At 36.3% G+C, this 18767-nt stretch overlaps 1 protein-coding gene across 8 annotated transcripts in view; it reads right to left on the bottom strand.

Moving 5' to 3' along the window:
- Nucleotides 1-8335, bottom strand: part of Ars2 (arsenic resistance protein 2) — a 126950-nt gene extending 118615 nt beyond the window's left edge. For 4 of the 8 annotated variants that reach the window (XM_081755283.1, XM_081755280.1, XM_081755286.1 and 1 more), the window contains exons 1-2: nucleotides 8186-8335; nucleotides 2651-2773 (exon numbers count right to left, since the gene is read on the bottom strand). In XM_081755283.1, coding sequence (XP_081611409.1) covers nucleotides 2651-2766 — 116 coding nt within the window. In that variant the 5' untranslated portion in view covers nucleotides 2767-2773; nucleotides 8186-8335. Of the gene's footprint in view, nucleotides 1-2650; nucleotides 2774-7638; nucleotides 7796-8185 lie in introns of those variants that run through there. The other 4 variants (XM_081755282.1, XM_081755284.1, XM_081755281.1 and 1 more) reach the window with 3 other exon arrangements.
- Nucleotides 8336-18767: the final 10432 nt, after the last annotated feature.

The following is an 18767-nucleotide window of genomic DNA, read 5'->3' as shown; positions in this document are numbered from 1 at the left end:
TAGATTTGCTTTATTTATTCAAATTACATTTGTATAGAAAAAGTTTGTTTGGCATCAATGTCCTTATGCAACAACGGGGTTATAAAGAAAGGGGCCTACAGCTTGAATAGCAATGGCATATCTTATGATTTCCCTAAGCTTTACGTTTTTCTGGCACATAATACGTTTTTTGTTTCCCCGTAACGCGACTGCTTACATTTTACAAGTAAATGAAGGAATGACATAGTCCTGGACACCTTAAAATGTTTCTATACGATTCTTTTCCCAATTACAGATACTAATTTCTCTCACGTTATTAACAACGTAACCCAGCACTGTCACTTAGTATTCAGAGACAAAATACGACAAGTTACGCTTTTACCTCCTATCTAGCCAGCATCCCCACCTTATGATTAACAATAATTTGGCTTCAGCATCTCTCAAGTTTGATATACTGATGTGAGGAACAGAAGCTACTCTTAACTAATAAAAGCAGAACTCCAAGTACAGTGGAGTCTCGTTAACACGTTCGCTGCTGAAAACGCCCATTGGCGTCCAGTACTGAATTTGGCATATGCGCCGGACGCCGCTCGGCGCTTGTCCCTGCAGCTGATTCACTTTCCCGCCAGCGCTAGTGCAGGTATTGACGGGAAAGTGAATCAGCTGCAGACAAGCGCCGAGCGGCGTCCGGCGCATATGCCAAATTCAGTACTGGACGCCAATGGGTGTCCTCAACAGCGAACGTGTTAATTCGAACTCGGATAATTCGAACAGAAGTCCATTCCCCTTGAAAACTGTATTGAAAACAATAGTAAAAAATCGTGGATAAATCGAACTTTTGAACCAATGTTTTGGATAATTCCAAGTAAATACAGTTTTAACGTGTTTTGAGTTATCCAGATGCAGCCATAGGGAAGAGTAATACAGAAGATAAATAGAAAATCTATATAATGATAAACATGAAGGTGAGTTGGGGAAGAAGTAAAGATAGAGAACGTGTGCCAATCTCATCTTGTTTCAGAATTGGTTGAAAATTTATGATGAATTATTGATAAAGTCAATCAAATGTTGTTAATATCGTATTCCTCGCAAAACATGAAATTCAAGATTTATTGACCGTACAAAAACAATCAAATTTAAGCAAATGAGCTTTACGACTTCTTAAAACAGAATATTCAAATTGTTACTGGTGTTCAATTGTTTGAGCTATTCAATGTATGTTGTAGTGTTGTACGTCAATATATTTTCCATTGTACACGTAGTTTGAATTATGTGGAGTCAATGTCGTTTGTTAGTTTGCGGTATTCGATTACGCAAATAATAAGCTGCTTTAAAGGTAAAGTCTACACCATATGAATATGTTTTTGATGCACAGTACTTTGGTTTGTTTGTTGTTATATATGTGAAAATGAATGTTGTTGATTAATTCGAAGTTTTTTCGTGTCCCCTTGGACTTCGAATTAAAAAGAGTCCACTGTAGTTGTGAATTTTGTAAATAAAAATTGAAATATTTCAGTTTAACGTCACACACTTATGCCGTTTAGGCTCAGGAAGAGAATGATTAAAGCAGAAAACCCACGGACACGATGTTGTCCACCACAAACTTAGTTGGCCAGGGATCGAACCGATAACCCTACGCCTTAGAAGCAAACGCTCTGCCACGTAGCCATCGTGTCCCCTTTTGTAAGTGTGTCGTGCAAGTATCTTTGACGTATACAAAAATACATGTTGGACTGTTAAAAGATGCCATCTCCATTAAGATTAATCAAAATAAAATGTCCCGCGGAGCACCTTTGTACCTCCTAACATCCCAGGCCCGCGAACCACAAATTGGGAATGATTTGAGAAACGAGGAAATTATATGATTTTACAGTTTACCCAGTGGAATTTTTGATCTCAAGTATATTAATTTTGGGTTATACCATTTTTAAAAAGAACAACTGCTTTAAACCAGCCAATCCTGCATCAGGGTGTCTACTAAAATTCCAAAATGAAATTTCGTGACTTTTTCGTGACCTTTTCTTTACCAAATCATAAAATTTCCTAACATTTTCAAGAGCGAATTTGGGTACGAATTAGGCCGAATTTTCATGCATGCGATAGAAACGTACTTTGCTTGCGATTTGGTAGCATCTAAAGCCGACTATATACATTTTTGGTGGTGAATTCTGACATTTTATAGAACAAAATTTTCCAATCTTCACTTACATTTGTACAATCCGCGGCAAAAAACCTGCAACATGAGCATATAAGTTTATTGTGAAATAACGAAGTCTTTTCCTCCAAAATAAGTGTGCACGGGAAGAGGCTGAGATTTATCCTCGCGTGATTCGTTCCACTTACACGTTATGTTCATTCCCTGTGCTGTTAGGCGTAGTTTCACAATAAACTTACATCCTCATGTTGCAGGTTTTTTGCCGCGGATTGTACAACTTTAAAAAATCGTGACCCAAAAGCTAAATTTCGTGACTTTCATGACCGTTTTCTGATTTCGTGACTTTTTCGTGACTTTCGTGACCGATAGACACCCTGTGCATTAAAGCCATACACATGTGAGTAAAAGTAGTGTTAAAAACCACAAAGTTAAGAACTTCTATTACTACAACTATTAAGAGTATCTTGAAGAACTGGCGTACTACTGTTTGTTAGAAAGAAAACCCTGTTCCTCTACCTGTCAACCCACTCTTCTCTTCGTCGATCATCTCGACGTCCATCTCTGTACTCCGTCCTCTCTCCTCGGAACTTATCCCTCCGCTTCCGATCATATTCATCGTCGCTGTCTCCCATGATTAGCCTGCAAACACAAACAAGAGGCAATGCTTTTACAAAGTATCAGACAAATTCCACAATGTTACCAGCGTTTAAAAGAAAACAATTTGTTGGATCTGGATTGGAGCAAAATTTAGCGTCTCTTTCAGGCGCTGAAGCTAGAAGACCTGGCCCTATAGCTTAAATCGCCGGGAATCGAAACCGGGTTTCCCGTACCAAAGGCTTTTCACGCGGTCTTTCAGCAGTCTCTAGGTTCTTTCAAAATTTCAGAGCAAACAACATGCCGAATAGAAGGAACACTTTGATACTGAATACAAATATTTCTCAATGAAAGATCCCAATCACTTGCGTTCATGTTCCTCTCATTTCTTTACTATACTTATTTTACAACTATGTCGTATGCATAAACTACATCCTCAGACAATACGGTTCCTTTGTTAGGTATATTATTTTTGAAACAGCTGTGAGCATTCGTACGTGCATCTCTGAATCCAGTCGCACAGCATAACGTTTCTACAACAGCGCGAAAACAAGTGGCTAACAACTCATGTTTCCCACTCGGATCAGCAGTGATGCAACTTCAGGAAGAAATCAGGAAGTGCTACCAAACTGTCAGAAAATAGCATGCATAACGAAGTTTTCTGCGATATAGTTTGTAATGAATAGAGGGCATGTTCTAAAAAGAAAAAAAGCTCACTTCAAAACAAGAGTATTCTTTGGATTTGTATATACAAACAAAAAAAAAAAAAAAAAGGCTTTTACCCACTTACGCAGACCCTTACTTCGCTCTCCTCACACACATATCGACCACAACGCTTTCACTATGCGCAACTCATCACGTGACGATTTTCCCTGCCATGTTCCGGCCCTCTGACTAGTGTCGCGCCAAAAGTCATATCTGTTCCGAAAATAATCTGCCTATAACACATTATACCTGTCATTCCCGCTGGTCTAGTGGCTAGCGCGCACCTTCAGTGCACGGGCTTCCTGCCTCGATTCCTTGCGACAAAACCTTTAAAAAATTATGAATGTTCTGATTGTATCTCTTAAACTCCATGAGGTAGGTCCATGGAGTCATGTAGGTCCATGTTTCATACGCTATTTGCACAGGCACGATCGAGCTCGGAAAACAATTTGCCCGAAAGTCAGGCATATCATTTTACATCAATACGTTGTGTGTTAATATTGGAGTGCTTTTGATTAACAGCAGTAGGATCTTTTAGGCAGCATTGGCACTACCCGCTTCATTACCTGGCAAACTATCATATGTATATAAAATATAATATTTCACTAGCCTAAGATGAAAGCACACTTTTCTTGCTCTCCTGTAAAGTCACGATTCTTAATACACGTCTTCCTGCGGGATACACAACGATACACGAATCGATCACTCTCACTAAGATGAAGAATATGATACGGGTGATGTAAAAGATGAATAATTATTGAGAAAAACGAAGATACATTGTGGAGCATATGAATTCGCGCATTGACGCAACATTAGGTAAACAGTCAAGAGTGTAATGTAACAGTGTTACAAATCCACTGTATTAGTAATTAATGTAGGATGCATATGCTGCAATAATAGAGGGAAAACCAGAAATGTACAGCTGAAGGCAATGAAACCAAAGTTGTATCTTAGCCAAATGTGATTACGATTTATTTTATGAATAAAACATGCTGTGCTTGAAGTGAGACAATACTTTGACGTCGAAAAGCCATCCTTTAATTATTCTTGAAGGAAATAAGGAATCCCCCTTTACGCAAGACACATGCTTCTACGACATATGAAGTCCACTATCCTCGTTTATACGCGTACCCTACGTCGTCGAAGTGACTGCTCCGCACGGACGCCCTTCGCCCCCAACTCCATATTACCGCAGGTTGACACGGTCAGATAGCATTCATGCTTTTTAGTGGACACCTAGCAAAAGTTAGTTTTTTTAAGCTGATTTATATTTCATACACTGTGGTTTCTTATCCTGTATGTCCACACGCTGTATTCAAACTCAGCCTTCCCAAAAGGATTCTGCAGCCACTAATGCAACTTCTGCCTTAAGGAAACACTTTCTAAAGCAACAGGAGTGGATATTTGGCAGAATACCTGTTCCAACACGGAGCAAAAAACACTGACACCTTAACTAATTCTTAGTAGCCGTTTTTAAGCTATATCTCTCCTTCGGTATGAGGAGATAAGAATTCATCTTATTTGTTATTTGTCAATAGCGCGCAATTTGCAACACTTAACAATTCGAAAGTATTTATTTTGCACAGTAATATAATATAGATGAATACGCGGTGATGAATGTTGAATTTAGGGAAGAACAAAGAAACAATGAAAATAATAAATATTTGTGATTAACTGCAGTGAAGTATGCAAATGAAATTGAAGTAATTCTAGGTAAAGTATATTAAAATAAAGCATTTATTCCGAAGTTAGTCGTCCACATTGGTTTTCGACAAAAAGCGCAGTAACAACTACGAAAATTCAAAAATCATAAACTTTTAGGACCGCTTTAAAAGAGTACAGTATTGTAAGGTAGGGTAGGATCGGATTAGCTTAAGTTTAGGGAAGTTTGGACACAGTTTGTTAAAATTAATAGAGTGTAATTTCTCGTCTATGACTAAAAATACTATCTGGGCGTCTCTGTACACCTGCAACCATGTTCAGTATACAAATGCTACAAATGCCCGGTACTTTCCTACAATTCAATCATGCGGTTTTCTCCGTTTGCCTAATATTTCTAAGATTATACCCGCTTTAAAAAAATAAACACATGTTCCACTCTCCTAACATATTATGAAGCACTCAAACGAGCAAATGATATATTTCTTCCCGATAAACTTTCTAAATTTTGCTAGAAAGGGACGACCAACTTTAGAACTCGACCCTAAAATTATTAAAGTCACACTGTTAGTACCGATAACATTAGAAAAAGGGGCAAGTCTTTACTTTGACTCAAACAGTGACATTAATCGGTTCTTATAGGTTCAGTCACTTCTTGGAACTGTTTCTGCGTGAGTCCCTTGTTGGAATTGCTCGTGCCTTTGGTGTGACGTCGTAGTTTATGGTGGTAGTTCATATTTTTCCTACTAGGTGTCTGCATACAGTCATATGGTAGTTTGTTAGTGTGATGTCACATGTTCTGTGTGCCTGTATGTGTGTGCTGTTGTTGGTGGCATGCGGGGAGCGTTTGATGGCGACGTAATTGAATTTTCGTTTCATGGCGACGATCGAGTTAGCAGATGCTATTGAGAAACCGTTTCTTGAATTTAATAGAGAGAATTTGAACTTTTCGTTTTTTAGTAAGTTTGTATTAGATTCGGATATTAACTCATATCGCTTTGCAGCAGTCTGTGGTTTAATTGAGTTACAGAAAACCTATCATGGTTGTGGTCTAAGGCTGAAGTATGGTAAAAGTGGGTAAAAGCAATTATGAGTTCATTATTCATGAGTGCTCTCCTATGGCGAAATGGTGTGTGTTTTCTTTTTTAATTCATATTATTTTTATTCTTGATTTGTTTTGCATTTGAGTATTAAGCAAAGTATTTGGTTTGCTGCTGGTTGGACTATTGTATTGTTGAGATGTAATTTATTTTTCTTTGTCATGCACGGATTTATGATTAGTGACTTTTTTTTATTTTATTTTTTCCCTTATGTTAGCTTTATAGTAGTGGTTTGATTATTTATTGTTGTTTTGGATGTTTTAATGTACTTGAGCGGGGGGCTTGGGGGGCGGTATCCCCCCATTTAGATCTAAAAATTGATAATCACCGCTTCACTTGAATTGATTTCTCGGAAGACTTTAGGAATGGTGTTCGCTTCACTTGAACTGATTTCTCGGAAGACTTTAGGAATGGTGTTTAGTAACATTTTGGCCCTTGTACTTATATTATAATTCTTAAGATCGTACATTACTTTGTGATAGTAAATGGAAGCGATTCATTTGATCCGATTCCGGGAGCAGTTTAGGAATCACTCCTAAACTGCTCCGGGAACCAGATCAGATGAATCAGTAGAAGCTAATGAAGCCACTGTTTGAGTCAAAGTAAAAATTTGCCAAAACAGGTTCATCTGGGTCTTACTCGTGGGACTTAACAGCGTAAGATTATTCAAACCAAGTAAACCAATTTCCACAATTTCGCAACGATAACAAAACATTAATAAACCACCACAAAAAACCAAAAACTACGAACATCTTCGTAATTCCAAGCAAGAAGCAACACATCATAAAGACAATACTCACGTTACACTTCTTTAGAGAAGTGTGTGCTACAACCTTAAGCAAGTTACTTTTACCGAGGTCAGAAAGTGAGAGATTAGCTGCCAATAACGAAAACTGACACTAAATGGGGGATTATTATGATATAACTAACTTTTTTTTCTGGATTATGAATGCTTTTATCAACAGTTTTGTCATCCTTTCTGTAAAACAACCGCGTTGATGGTTATGGATAATAAGCGAACTTTGGGTTCCACATTTAAAAAGATAGAAAAGTGAAGAAAAGACATTTAGATTTGGGTTCTTAATGACAAGCAACGTTCTATGCAAAAATGGACTTCTAACACCTTAAAAGCCTGTAGTATTTAGAGTCTTAACTTTTTCTGCATCTCATCCTACACATTGATAATGCACCAGCATAAATACTTTGCACAGTAGTAGTGAATATTCTGGCCTATGTATTGTGGCTGCTTTATGTGCAAAGCCGGCTTTCCTCAAAACTTCGGTCATATTAGTATTTTGAACTTTTCCCACCATTCACAGTAACTATATTGGCATTAAAATAAATCCGTTGATTTACTAACTTCTCTCACTCTATTAATTAAGTTAATTTTACATTTTTATGTATTCTACTTATAAGCGCGAAAAAAATTATTGTTGACAGTCATACCTGAAATATTTTTCTCTTTAATTATGCACTTGGCGCACTGGATATTTTCAACCGCAATTTAACACGAGTTTTCTGATAAAACATAAGCTACTACACGAACTACTTCAATACGTAATTTCTCCCTTGTACATAATAAAATGCAAATGGGTGAAGCCGGTAAGTAAATTTACACACACTAGTGCACAAAATCATATAAACATAATTCCCTCCAATCCTGTTCAAGTACACAATATGCACATCTACCACTGATTTCTCTATTAATCACGAATTTTCCCAAAAGGAAAATAAAACATATCTCCAGAATAAGTGGTCTTCAGAAGTACCCGCATACTTCATATCTAATATATTGCAATGTCGGCCATCATTAACGTATCCACACTGTTAGAAGTCAATTTCGCAACAACAAAATGTACGCTTTTATCTATATACTTTCTCTACCACAATATCACTTAATAATACCATATGTCACTGTGCAAATTACATAAAAATCAAAGGATAAAATATATTTCTTAATAAATAAAATAAGTTTTGAACGCCACAAGCTTACCTTACAACCTTATCCCTCTTCTTATGCAAAGCACTATGGGTGTGACATAGCAAAGGATAATTTTAAAATTAATACCACTTCGCTCCGTATCATACCGCCTTGTCCACCGTTACTAAATTCACGTATGAGGTGTACTGAGACTTGATTCCTTAAAGTGAGAACCAACGTAAAGCAATTTTAGTTTCGTCTAGTTCAGCGTTTCCCAACCGGTGTGCCGCGAGGAAATCGAAACAAAATTATTAATTCTATAGCAACCAAATTTCAAGACATAGGAAAAAATGTATATTTTTGTATTTCATATTACTATGAATTTCTACCATGGAAAAAATTACTGAAATTGTAATATATTATTCTACATCTATTACTGTGTAACAGATAGTATTTCGGCTCGTACACATTTTCACGGTTAGCACGGTTTTCATGTAACGCTTCAATTGAGAGCCATACTAACACCGAGAAATGGAAGCACTTGTACGGTACGCGTCAAATGAACGTTCGTAGAACACTCATTTGCGCGTGAATGACAGAACAACACTTTGTTCAACAGTGTGTTTGACTTCAACGCATCGCAAGCTGTATGATTGCGATAATATGCGCCGGTTTTGGTTAAAACAGCAAAGTTAAAAGTGCAAGACATTTGTTAGTTCGTTCGTTATTTAGTGATCTTCCTTCTTAGTGAAAGGTTGGATACAGTTTTCGAAAAAGAAAGCGTGTTTTTAAAAATCTGAATCCTATATTTCATTGCAATTGTTCTCTATTTTAAAATTAGAATAAAAAATAAGCATAATGAAATAGCATAGGGGAAAACCAGTGATCGAGCTTTCATCTCTGTGAGAAGGAGATCAGTAATCACAGAAAAAAATTACTATGGTATTTTATATTTGCAAATAATAATAATAATATCTATGAGTGTGCCGCAAGAATTCAAGTTAACCCGTAGTGTGCCGCAAGTTGAAATAGGTTGGGAAACGTTGAGTTGATTTTAGTTTAGCGTCCCTTTCAGCAGCGAGGCTATATGAGACGTGGATCTACTGATTAACGTGGAATCCGAACCACATGAGCTCCCGCCGGGGATCGAACCCGGGTCTCCCACGCCAAAGGCGCGTATGCTATCCACCTAGCCACGAAGGAGCTCTGGTTGGGAAACGCTGGTCTAGTTTATGATCATAGGTATAGGGCTGCCTAATACTTTTTTTTTTTTTTTTTTTTGGCGTTTCGTTGCGCTTCGCAAATTTTTCTAATACCGACAAGGAATGAAACCCTCGACCTATTAACACAGAGCAAGAGATTCGTTCCAGTTAGTGATATTCGATTACGCATTAAGATTAGCGATATGATGTCAGTGATGTAAATTTTCCATTTGAAATCATTCATAGTAGTATGTCCCGATGTATCTCTTGACGAGTCAGCAAAATTGTTTTGGTAACCCTAGAAGTCACTAGAGGTACATAGGACCAACTCCTAATTTTAGTAGAGGTACCTTTTTCCAAACCAAAATTGTGGGGTGCGACGTAGGACCATCATCTTAAATTTTGGCAATTGCCAAATTTGGTATGATCGTATAGAACCTTGGCGTGTACTCCTGTAAGCTTGAGTGGTCCATCTGCAGTCCCCTCTTATGGAGCTGCTAGAAATATTTGTAATTGTGTAGTGGAAATGGAAAAGGCTGAAAGTGCCAAAAAATAAAAAATCGATTTTTTGCATGGAATGTGTTGTAAACGACATCGCCAATAACCTAGAGAAGGTCCAAAGTGCCAGAAAAAATCCTACTAGTTTCTAGAGCACTCGCAAGGAGCAGCACCTTAAAGGATAAAGTACAGTTTTAGGAAGTTTTTATTGAATACTGGAAATTTTACTTTGTGGCACTTTCAGCCTTTTCCATTTCCATTACTCAATTACTATGTTGGCTATTATTCTTGTATGTATTACGTGTTGGTAGGTAACATAGATTTAGAAAGAAATCCCGGCCGGGTAAGTTATACTTATAATCTAATAAGTTATAATCTATACTTATTCTTGTCTAATATATTTTTGTTTTTTGTAGTTTAATTGCTAACTAAGAGCAGTTTTCCTTCTTTCCGAAACAGGATTTTTTTTTAATGATTGGTTTAGCACCAATCTACGGCGGAATCTTCCACCAGTAGTTTTTTTTTTAACAGCTCACTTAGGGGAGAGCCAAGACGAACGCTAATCTTGCTTTTTCATTTTTGTTAATTTTAAAGTATTTTTAAACCAAGCGTCTTACTTGTAACCGTTGGCTGTAACTCCTATGTAAGAGCAGGAGAATCATAGGTCGGTTGTCTAAAGAGGTAGATGGCTAGGGTTCTGTTCAAGAGGGGACAAAATCTTTCTGGAATTCTATTTTTTTCTCGGTCAAATTGCCGGCTTGAGAGTAACACGGTGCAGAAAAAGGGCTGTATCGGTGGGATGTAAAAATATAGTTATAGTTCCCAGAAAAATCCGTCATATTTTCAGACCACGACTCTTTTAAGAGGAAGAGAGTTTGGGGTGCTATGGAGATTGTTGGTCTGTAAATTGTAGCACACAGCGAGAGGGTTGTATAAAGGGGGATGCGAATTCAGTCGGTGAACCGTTTTGTCTTTACTGCTTTTGAGCCGCGTTTCTCCTTTAAAGGAAGGAGAGGCTAGGGGTTTAAGTCCCGATTGATACCCCACAAAGGAGGCGAATTATACTAATTTAATGCTTTTTTTTTGTAAAATCGCAATTCATTAGTATTCTTCTGCCCTTTTTTTAGTATGCGCGATAAATGGTTCTCCCCCTATATAGGGCTGGTTTCATTAATTTTCCAGATAAATGAAACGACAGATTTTCTTTTAAATTCTTAGTATGAATAAAGATTTGCTATAGGTCAATCCTTGGGCGTTTTCTTTCTTTTTTCTTTTTTTACCTTCTCTTAAAGGCAATTAGAATACTTATTGTTCTGTATACTCCTGAGTTTCTGTAGGTTTTCCTTTTTTTTTCTTTTTTGGTTTGTTTGAAGCTTTGATTGAATCTGTTGCAACTTGACTAATCTCAGTACATTGCTTAGTGAGAGAGATACTTTGGGGATTCCTTTTATTTATTCTCTGTTTATTCAACTATGCTATTCCACCTGGGCGCACACAGATGCTAAATGAGCCGCTTTTACTATGTGGACGCAAGTTCGGTTCTCGGGATGTTTCAATTAACATTAGGAATGGTGATTAGTGATTGGGGGACGAACTTGGAGATAGTACATCTCATTCCCTTTCAAGGGTGAAGAATTGCCAAATTTGAAAATTTCGGAAGATTTTTACCTAACTTCAACTTCTTAATGAGGTTTTATATTGTAGTATATGGTTAAGTGAAAAAATTCTAAATATAATTATTGCCACGCGTATTCACTGCGAGGTTAGTTATTAACCAAATTTATCATCTTTGTATAGCTTTAAAGGTTTAGTACAGGCATTCATTCTCTTTCATAGGACACATGTACAGTACATTGATGCTCTCTTTTCAAAATTCTGGTTGAGTAACTATCTAAGACCACCCCTTCAATTTTAAAAATGTCAAAAAAATAAAATTTGGTAACTGTTCTCTAGAACACAAACATATAACTCTATAAATTTAGATCTATCTCTTTTCTGTGGGTAAAAAAAATGCCCAATATTGGAATAACTATACGATAGTCACGTGGTCGGTTAGTGACTTAATTTACAAGGGCCGTTCGAAAACTAACCTCCGAGTGGTTAAAAACATGAAAATAAATAAGAAACTTACTATCTATATCTGAAAACTACATTTTTCCTGTATTTTTCGACAAAATTTCCATAAATATTCTAGCCCTTATCATATCTCTACACTAGCTTAGAAATCCCATCATCATACAAAACTCTTGCCTGTGCCCAGTGTTGCTAGATCTACTGATTTTGCAGGAGATCTCCTGCTTTTTCTACGTTCTACTGATCTACTGCGAAAGAAAATGAAGAGTGAACAATCTCCTGCTTTTTCCTTACTTCGAGAAGTTGAAGAAAATATTATTATTAATATTGAATTTTCAATGTTTCCTCACATAAAAAGACTAAATTTCTCTGTTATAATACTCTGTTATAAGCTCTGTAGAGCTTATAGTTATGGAGCTTTACTGTATATAATATGAGTCCAAAGAATACAACTGTACTTCATCTTCTATATGCATTATGGTTATCGTATTACAAGTAAGTGTTATTTAGATTGGGACTTGGGTTGAGAGAGTGGCTTAGATCATTTCTCCACGATCGTCAGCAAGAAATCGTCTTACGCTACGATCACGTGTGACTGTACCATATAACTACGTTATCGCTACGTGCATGAAAATACATTTTCCCACTCCACTTCCCACTCTCTTTCACTATGTTTTACTTCACACATGTGTGTATCAAATAATATTAATATAAATCGGGACTTTTCCCTTTCATTTGCTCAAAGTAGTTCATCGGAAATGAATTCTGGACTGCTTGTTTTGACTACTGTCCCCTTAATAATGACAAATTTTATTGTCTTCTTTCCGGATTTACATTCAAACGCCACCACTGTATGTGTCTACTGCTTTCTCCTGTTTTTTATCTTCGAATCTCCTGCTTTTCCAACTGACTGGTCTGGTAACACTGCCTGTGCCTTGAGCCAGCCTGACTGCATCTTTCAGCTTCTCATCATCACCAAAGCGCTAATGTCCTAGCCACTTTTTCCGATTGTAAAACGTCGATTTTCACGAACTTTTCCTTCAATTTACTGAACGAGTTCACCAGTGACCACTGATACCCTGCCACTCCTTTCTTCGTCACGAATGTTTGTTCGTCCACTTTTGAATGAACAAACTTATTCACGAACAACTCCTCTTGATGCACTTAGTCCATACACGACACAAAGTTCCTGATGAATAGCTGCGACCGAATGTTGTTTTGTCGTACGGAAACGTATAACAGTTCGCATTTGGTGGAGTTTTCTATTGCAGCACACATTTTGAGACGCTACAAAAGTGGAACTAGTGATCAGACAACCTTCACTCTACATGCAGACTGATCTACCACTCACGTCTGTGCCAACATGGTAGCGCTTCCCTACTACTTCAAGCACAGTGACAATCACAGGTTACTTTCCGAACGCGCCTCGTATTTCTTTGAGAGAGTTTAAAAAGTTATATAATTATATGATTGAATACAGTGGTCTATTCTCTTTCACAGGACATTAATATATTGATGTACTCCTCTCAAAATTTGGGCGGATACATAGGACCCCCTTACATTTATAAAACGTTAAAAAGTAAAAATTGGTAATGTTTTCTAAGACGTGTATGTACATCTCCGTAAACTTATTTGGTTCATTTGTATTATTCTGTGAAAAGTAACGAGAAATATACGTAAACAACACGGTGAAAAAATTTAAATAATGCCGGGAAATTTGAATTAGTATCAGGCGGTATTTCGAATGTATTGCTTCGACATTTATTAAGACGAGGTTATAAGATTATGTAGATGAGTACAGAGGTCTGTCCTCTTAAACAGAACGTAAGTACATTTGTGCTCTCATCTTAAATTTTCTAAGGGGTATATTAAGCCAGCTCTTAAGCTTCTGAACTGTCAAACTATCTTTTTATACTAATAATTTATAACAACAACTTCACACTTCAACTTTAGGGTTTGTAAACGTGATTCATAGTTTAAAGTTACCAGTAGAATGTGATTGTTGTTTTTTGGTGAAACATTGGTTGATATATAATGACAGTTTAAACCTTAGGATTATTTGTTTACGACTCGTGGTTCAAGATCATTTATTTAGTGAAATAGTTAAAAACCATCTCTTTTGTTAATTGTCTAGTTGAAAGCAGGATAGAGTTCGACGATTAACTGACTGTAAAAAAAAATTCTACATTGATGTACTAAATATCACATACAAAAATTTGTAATGTAAAATTATAACAACTGAATCCAAGGAAAATGTATGCAACGTGCATACAAAATATGTTAATCAATTAAATATTTGTAAAATAAAACCAGCTTCTTCATACCGTACTGAACATTCTCTGATGGTTTCTTTGTGTATGGAAATGTATTATTTGTTTAAGTCGTCTGCTGTGTAATAAAAGTCATTGCCTTTGTTTCGACCGTTCCAACAATTACTTCATTGTTTCACATTGCTGACCAAAATTCTTCATGGAACAGTTCATCTTCATAGATCACAAACATGAACTGATTACAACAAAAGAAAAATAAATAACTTTCTCGTTTACAAACTGAGAGAAATTCGAACCCATGAGAGAGATCTAGTGACTCCCAGCCTAATGTTATAGACCACTCTAGTGGAAGTGACGAATTACTTGACTTATACATTCTCTCCTTGCCCTGTGCTAATTGTAACGTTCTTTTTTGCCCTTTAGGAAGAGGAAGAGAGAATAACAGGATTTTGATTTGGAAGCAAGTACACCTACTCCCACTTCCATTCGCTTAAAGTCAAGATCGGATTGTTCTGAAAACAGAAACGAATTCCAGCAACCCTTCGTTCGTACGTCGTTGAAAATATAAATTTAAAGTTTGTTCTTGAGTTTTGTAATTCTTTCGTATCAATAGCTTTTCTATAATAGCTAAGAAGAATGTTGATGAGAAAACGCTCTTTGGAAGATTGTAAATTAGTCGTTCTGAAAACGTTGGAACGGTTTTCCTTTATTATAAACTAAGTCTGACTTGGAAGTAGTAAGATCCCGTTTCGCAACAATGTACCTGCTTCCAACAATGGTTACAAGGAATATTTCGAAATTCCACAAATAGAACTCATTAGATATCTTTACGTGATGTAGTACCAAAAACAATTACCACTTTGTAAGAGAAAATAAGAGAGAAATCGATCCCGTTTAAAATGTAAGTTTATTCTCCAGTCTTGTGTTTCGCAATTCTTTTGCAACAATGACTTTTCCATAATAATTATGAACAATGTTTTGTGATTTAAGAATCTAGAATACCTTTATTTACAGATACAGAAAATATTTAAAAATGTCACTGAGTTACAAATGAGAGACAGAATAATCACAAAATTTGTTTTTACAAGAAATATATGAAACAAGAATTGAGGGGGTGAGCGCAACAGTGGTCTAACTCACATTTTTAAAATGGTGAAAAATCAAGTTAAACTTCAACACATGTGGTTTTTTATACAATGTATGTGTGTACAATGTATGACACATTCAACCACTTGTGCTTGCTTTTCGTATACTGTATAAAAAAGCATATGTGTTTAACTTCATTTTTCTCCAATTTTAAAAATATGGGTTAGACCACTGTTGCGCTCACCCCCTCAATTTCACTTAAAAATAATATCCAAATTTTAGATTGTGCAGAGAGCACAAAAATCATAAAAAGGTATTTGTTAATTTATGTTAATCATATATTACCAAAGTGTGATTATAGATTAAAATATTAATGTTAGCTTCATATACAGGAAAGAGCAAACATTGTACTTATAAATTTGTCTGAGATTTCACATTGTTGACACACAAAGAAGGAATCGTTTGGATGAAGAACGCAGCCCCCGGGAAAATATTTTGTACATTACGTTCAATCAGAGAATTATTATTTCTGTCGCAACCCCGGCAGATAGCACAATAATTTTCTTTTTGAGTTTTCTCATTTTTGTTACTGTGTTTTGCAACATTTTATGTATCTCTATATTCTTCTGTGTGTCACGACCTTTCCATTTTTCTATTTTATTGTTTTTCTGTGCAGATGTTAAAAGTTTGGCACTATTTTCCTTTGCTTTACACTACCACATGTTATTTTCTTGGGTATACGACTCTAATATAATTAACTTTATTTCTAGTGCATGTTCGTCTTCTTCAGCAAATCTTGAACGTTCACCAAAATCTTTCTTGCAGTTAACCTAGAATACCGTGTCACATAATGTATCCGAGGGACTTCAAAAGCTCTTGCAGCAGTAGTAAGTCTTCTTGTTCACCTCAACCATAGGTTGGTGGGCAACATGTAAACTTTAAAACTTTTCTCTCGCTTGAGAGAGCTGTTTTATATTGTGATAAGACCTATTCTACGTAACTGCGTCCAGATATTTTATCCTTGGTCTTCCTCTTCCTGTTTCTCCTTCTACCTTTCCCTCTATCAGTACGGTGATCCAATCGGAGTGCCGCATAAGATGGCCAAGCATGCTGTTTCTTCTTTTTCCTATTATGTTCATGATCTGTCGTCCTTCGTTAGCTTCCCTTAGTACGTTTTCATTATTTTTCCTTTAGGTCCATGATATGCGCAGCATTCTGGCCAACACCACTTTTTAAATGCTTTCAGTTTGGATATTTCAGCTTTTTCTCAATGTCCACGTCTCTGATCCGTACATCACCATGCTCCGTACCAGGGTCTTAATAAATCGTTTACGAACCTCCAACGACATATTTCTTGATGTTAGTAATCCTCTCTTCCTATTGAATGCTTGTTTAGCCTGCGCTATTCTAGAACTTTAAGTCTTTTTCACTTCTTCCATCCGAGAATGTACGGCTACTGACATTTTTTCAACTAGCAGGAGCATCTCATGCAATGGAAAAATGATGCAGACATTCTATTATCTATATGCTAATACTAATGTAGCATTTTTGATATATATGTTATTCAGTGGCGTATTTAGGGGGGTTTCCGGGCTTAAGCCCCCCGAAATCTTAATTATTATAGTAAAGTATATGAAATATCGTGCAGAATGTTCACATTTTCAGGCAAAGCCCCCGAAAGTTAGCAAAGCTGCCCCCGAAACAATCGTAAATACGCCACTGATGTTATTAAAGATCACAACGAAAGGTGAAGAAAGCATCTCTCGAACGTGCCCCGAACGTATATGTTGCACTTAACTAAAATTTAGGCATATAGGAAACACTGCACACTAATGAACTAACTACCTGTAATTGCACAACTTTTAGCTGTATGCTGTCCACAATGATTACTGAACAATACAACGTTTACTTCCAAACAAGAGCTTAAGAAAACACTCAAATTTTACAATGACCCTTGACTTCTCTCATATCTCTCACACCTTACGTCATAAATTTAAACGTTTCTCGTCAAATTAATCTATTTATGTTTAAACTTTTACAGGTATACATTCCATACACCCCACAGTTTAACTTAGTACTGATTAAGCCAACATCTTCATTTCCAGATAGAATTGACAGTGTTGTAAAGTTAGAAGTGTCGGTATTCCCCAAGAGTCGGTCTTCCTCTAAATGACCATACTATCTGTCAAATTTAATCTACAAAGTATTGTTATGTGGCAATAAGGATTTTATTTCATTATTTCGTAGGTTCACATTTTAATATAGCCTTTATCGAGATTTCTATAGAAATAGATACTACTATAGAAAAACAGAATCGATCTTCTATTAAGCTACATGTAGGTTTTGTGTCCGCAAATCATTTTCCACTAAGGCAAGGAAAATCCTTGCAAGTAGTTAAAAATATGATGGAATCCCTGTTTTTGGAACTGATGTCATTTAAGAGTGCCATCACATGGGGGCGTAGGTACAATGCTATAATATTCAGGAGGAGTGAATAGGACCACTTCCTAAATTTGAAAATAGCGAAAACTAAAAGTTTGGTAGGCAATTAGGAACGGGCTTTTCCATTCTAAAATGAATAATATCAACAATTAAAAGTGTTGAATTTGTCAATGACAAACTTCCTTTTGTTTTTATTAGGGGTTGGTGGTATGATAATATTATTCAAAATGTATATGTATATACCATAACAGAACATAAGCTTGATAACATAAACAGTTCTTACAAAGAAGTAAAACAGACATTTGATCAACACTCATGGTACTGTGGACAGGCCGGTAGCCAGCCCAAAAATGTAGGGGGGCGGCTGAAGTTAAGGGGGCCCGATCCAACCATATTATAGTTCATTTGCAAGCCTATCGTGAAAATTTTAGGGGGGCAGCAAAAATTTAGGGGGGAGGCCCCTTAGACCCCCCTGGATATGGGCCTGCTGTGGCACTACCAATTAGATCTTATTTTCGAGTTAAGTTTCATTGTCATTTTTAGTTTATGAAATAAGAAAATACGGAGAAAAGTTTACTTGTAAACAATTGTATCTGAAGATTAGATCATGATGTAAACTCTGTTACTCAATCATGTCTGTGAATTTGTCTTATTCGCTTATGACAGCTTTACTTACATAATTGAACTCATTACGAAAAGCTGGCACGGACATACTTCTTTCGTTCCAAATTCCGAAATTTGTTCTGGAACTCCTGGTGCACGAACTAAGAATACTTTTATTACTGTGCATAGCTTTACATCACGTCTACAAGCTTTTAAATTATCAACCTGAGCAAAATTCTAATATAAAATATTAAGTAATTTCAAAAAAATCTAAAAGTTCATACAATTTAAAAAGTTCATAAAGTTTGTTCTACACAACAGCACTCAAACAAAAAATCTCTGTTTATCGTTATCATATCTATAACAAAAAGATTATATATTTCTTTCAAGTTTAACATCCTCAAAACAGTAAATGTTCAACATAACCACTTTACAACTAATAAAAAAAACTACTAATTATCGATACTCTATTTCAAAAGT

Source organism: Thermobia domestica, chromosome 4 (assembly GCF_964235325.1).
Source record: "Thermobia domestica chromosome 4, izTheDome1.hap1.1, whole genome shotgun sequence".
NCBI classification, from domain to species: domain Eukaryota; kingdom Metazoa; phylum Arthropoda; class Insecta; order Zygentoma; family Lepismatidae; genus Thermobia; species Thermobia domestica.
This window is presented reverse-complemented; position numbering and strand designations above follow the sequence as displayed.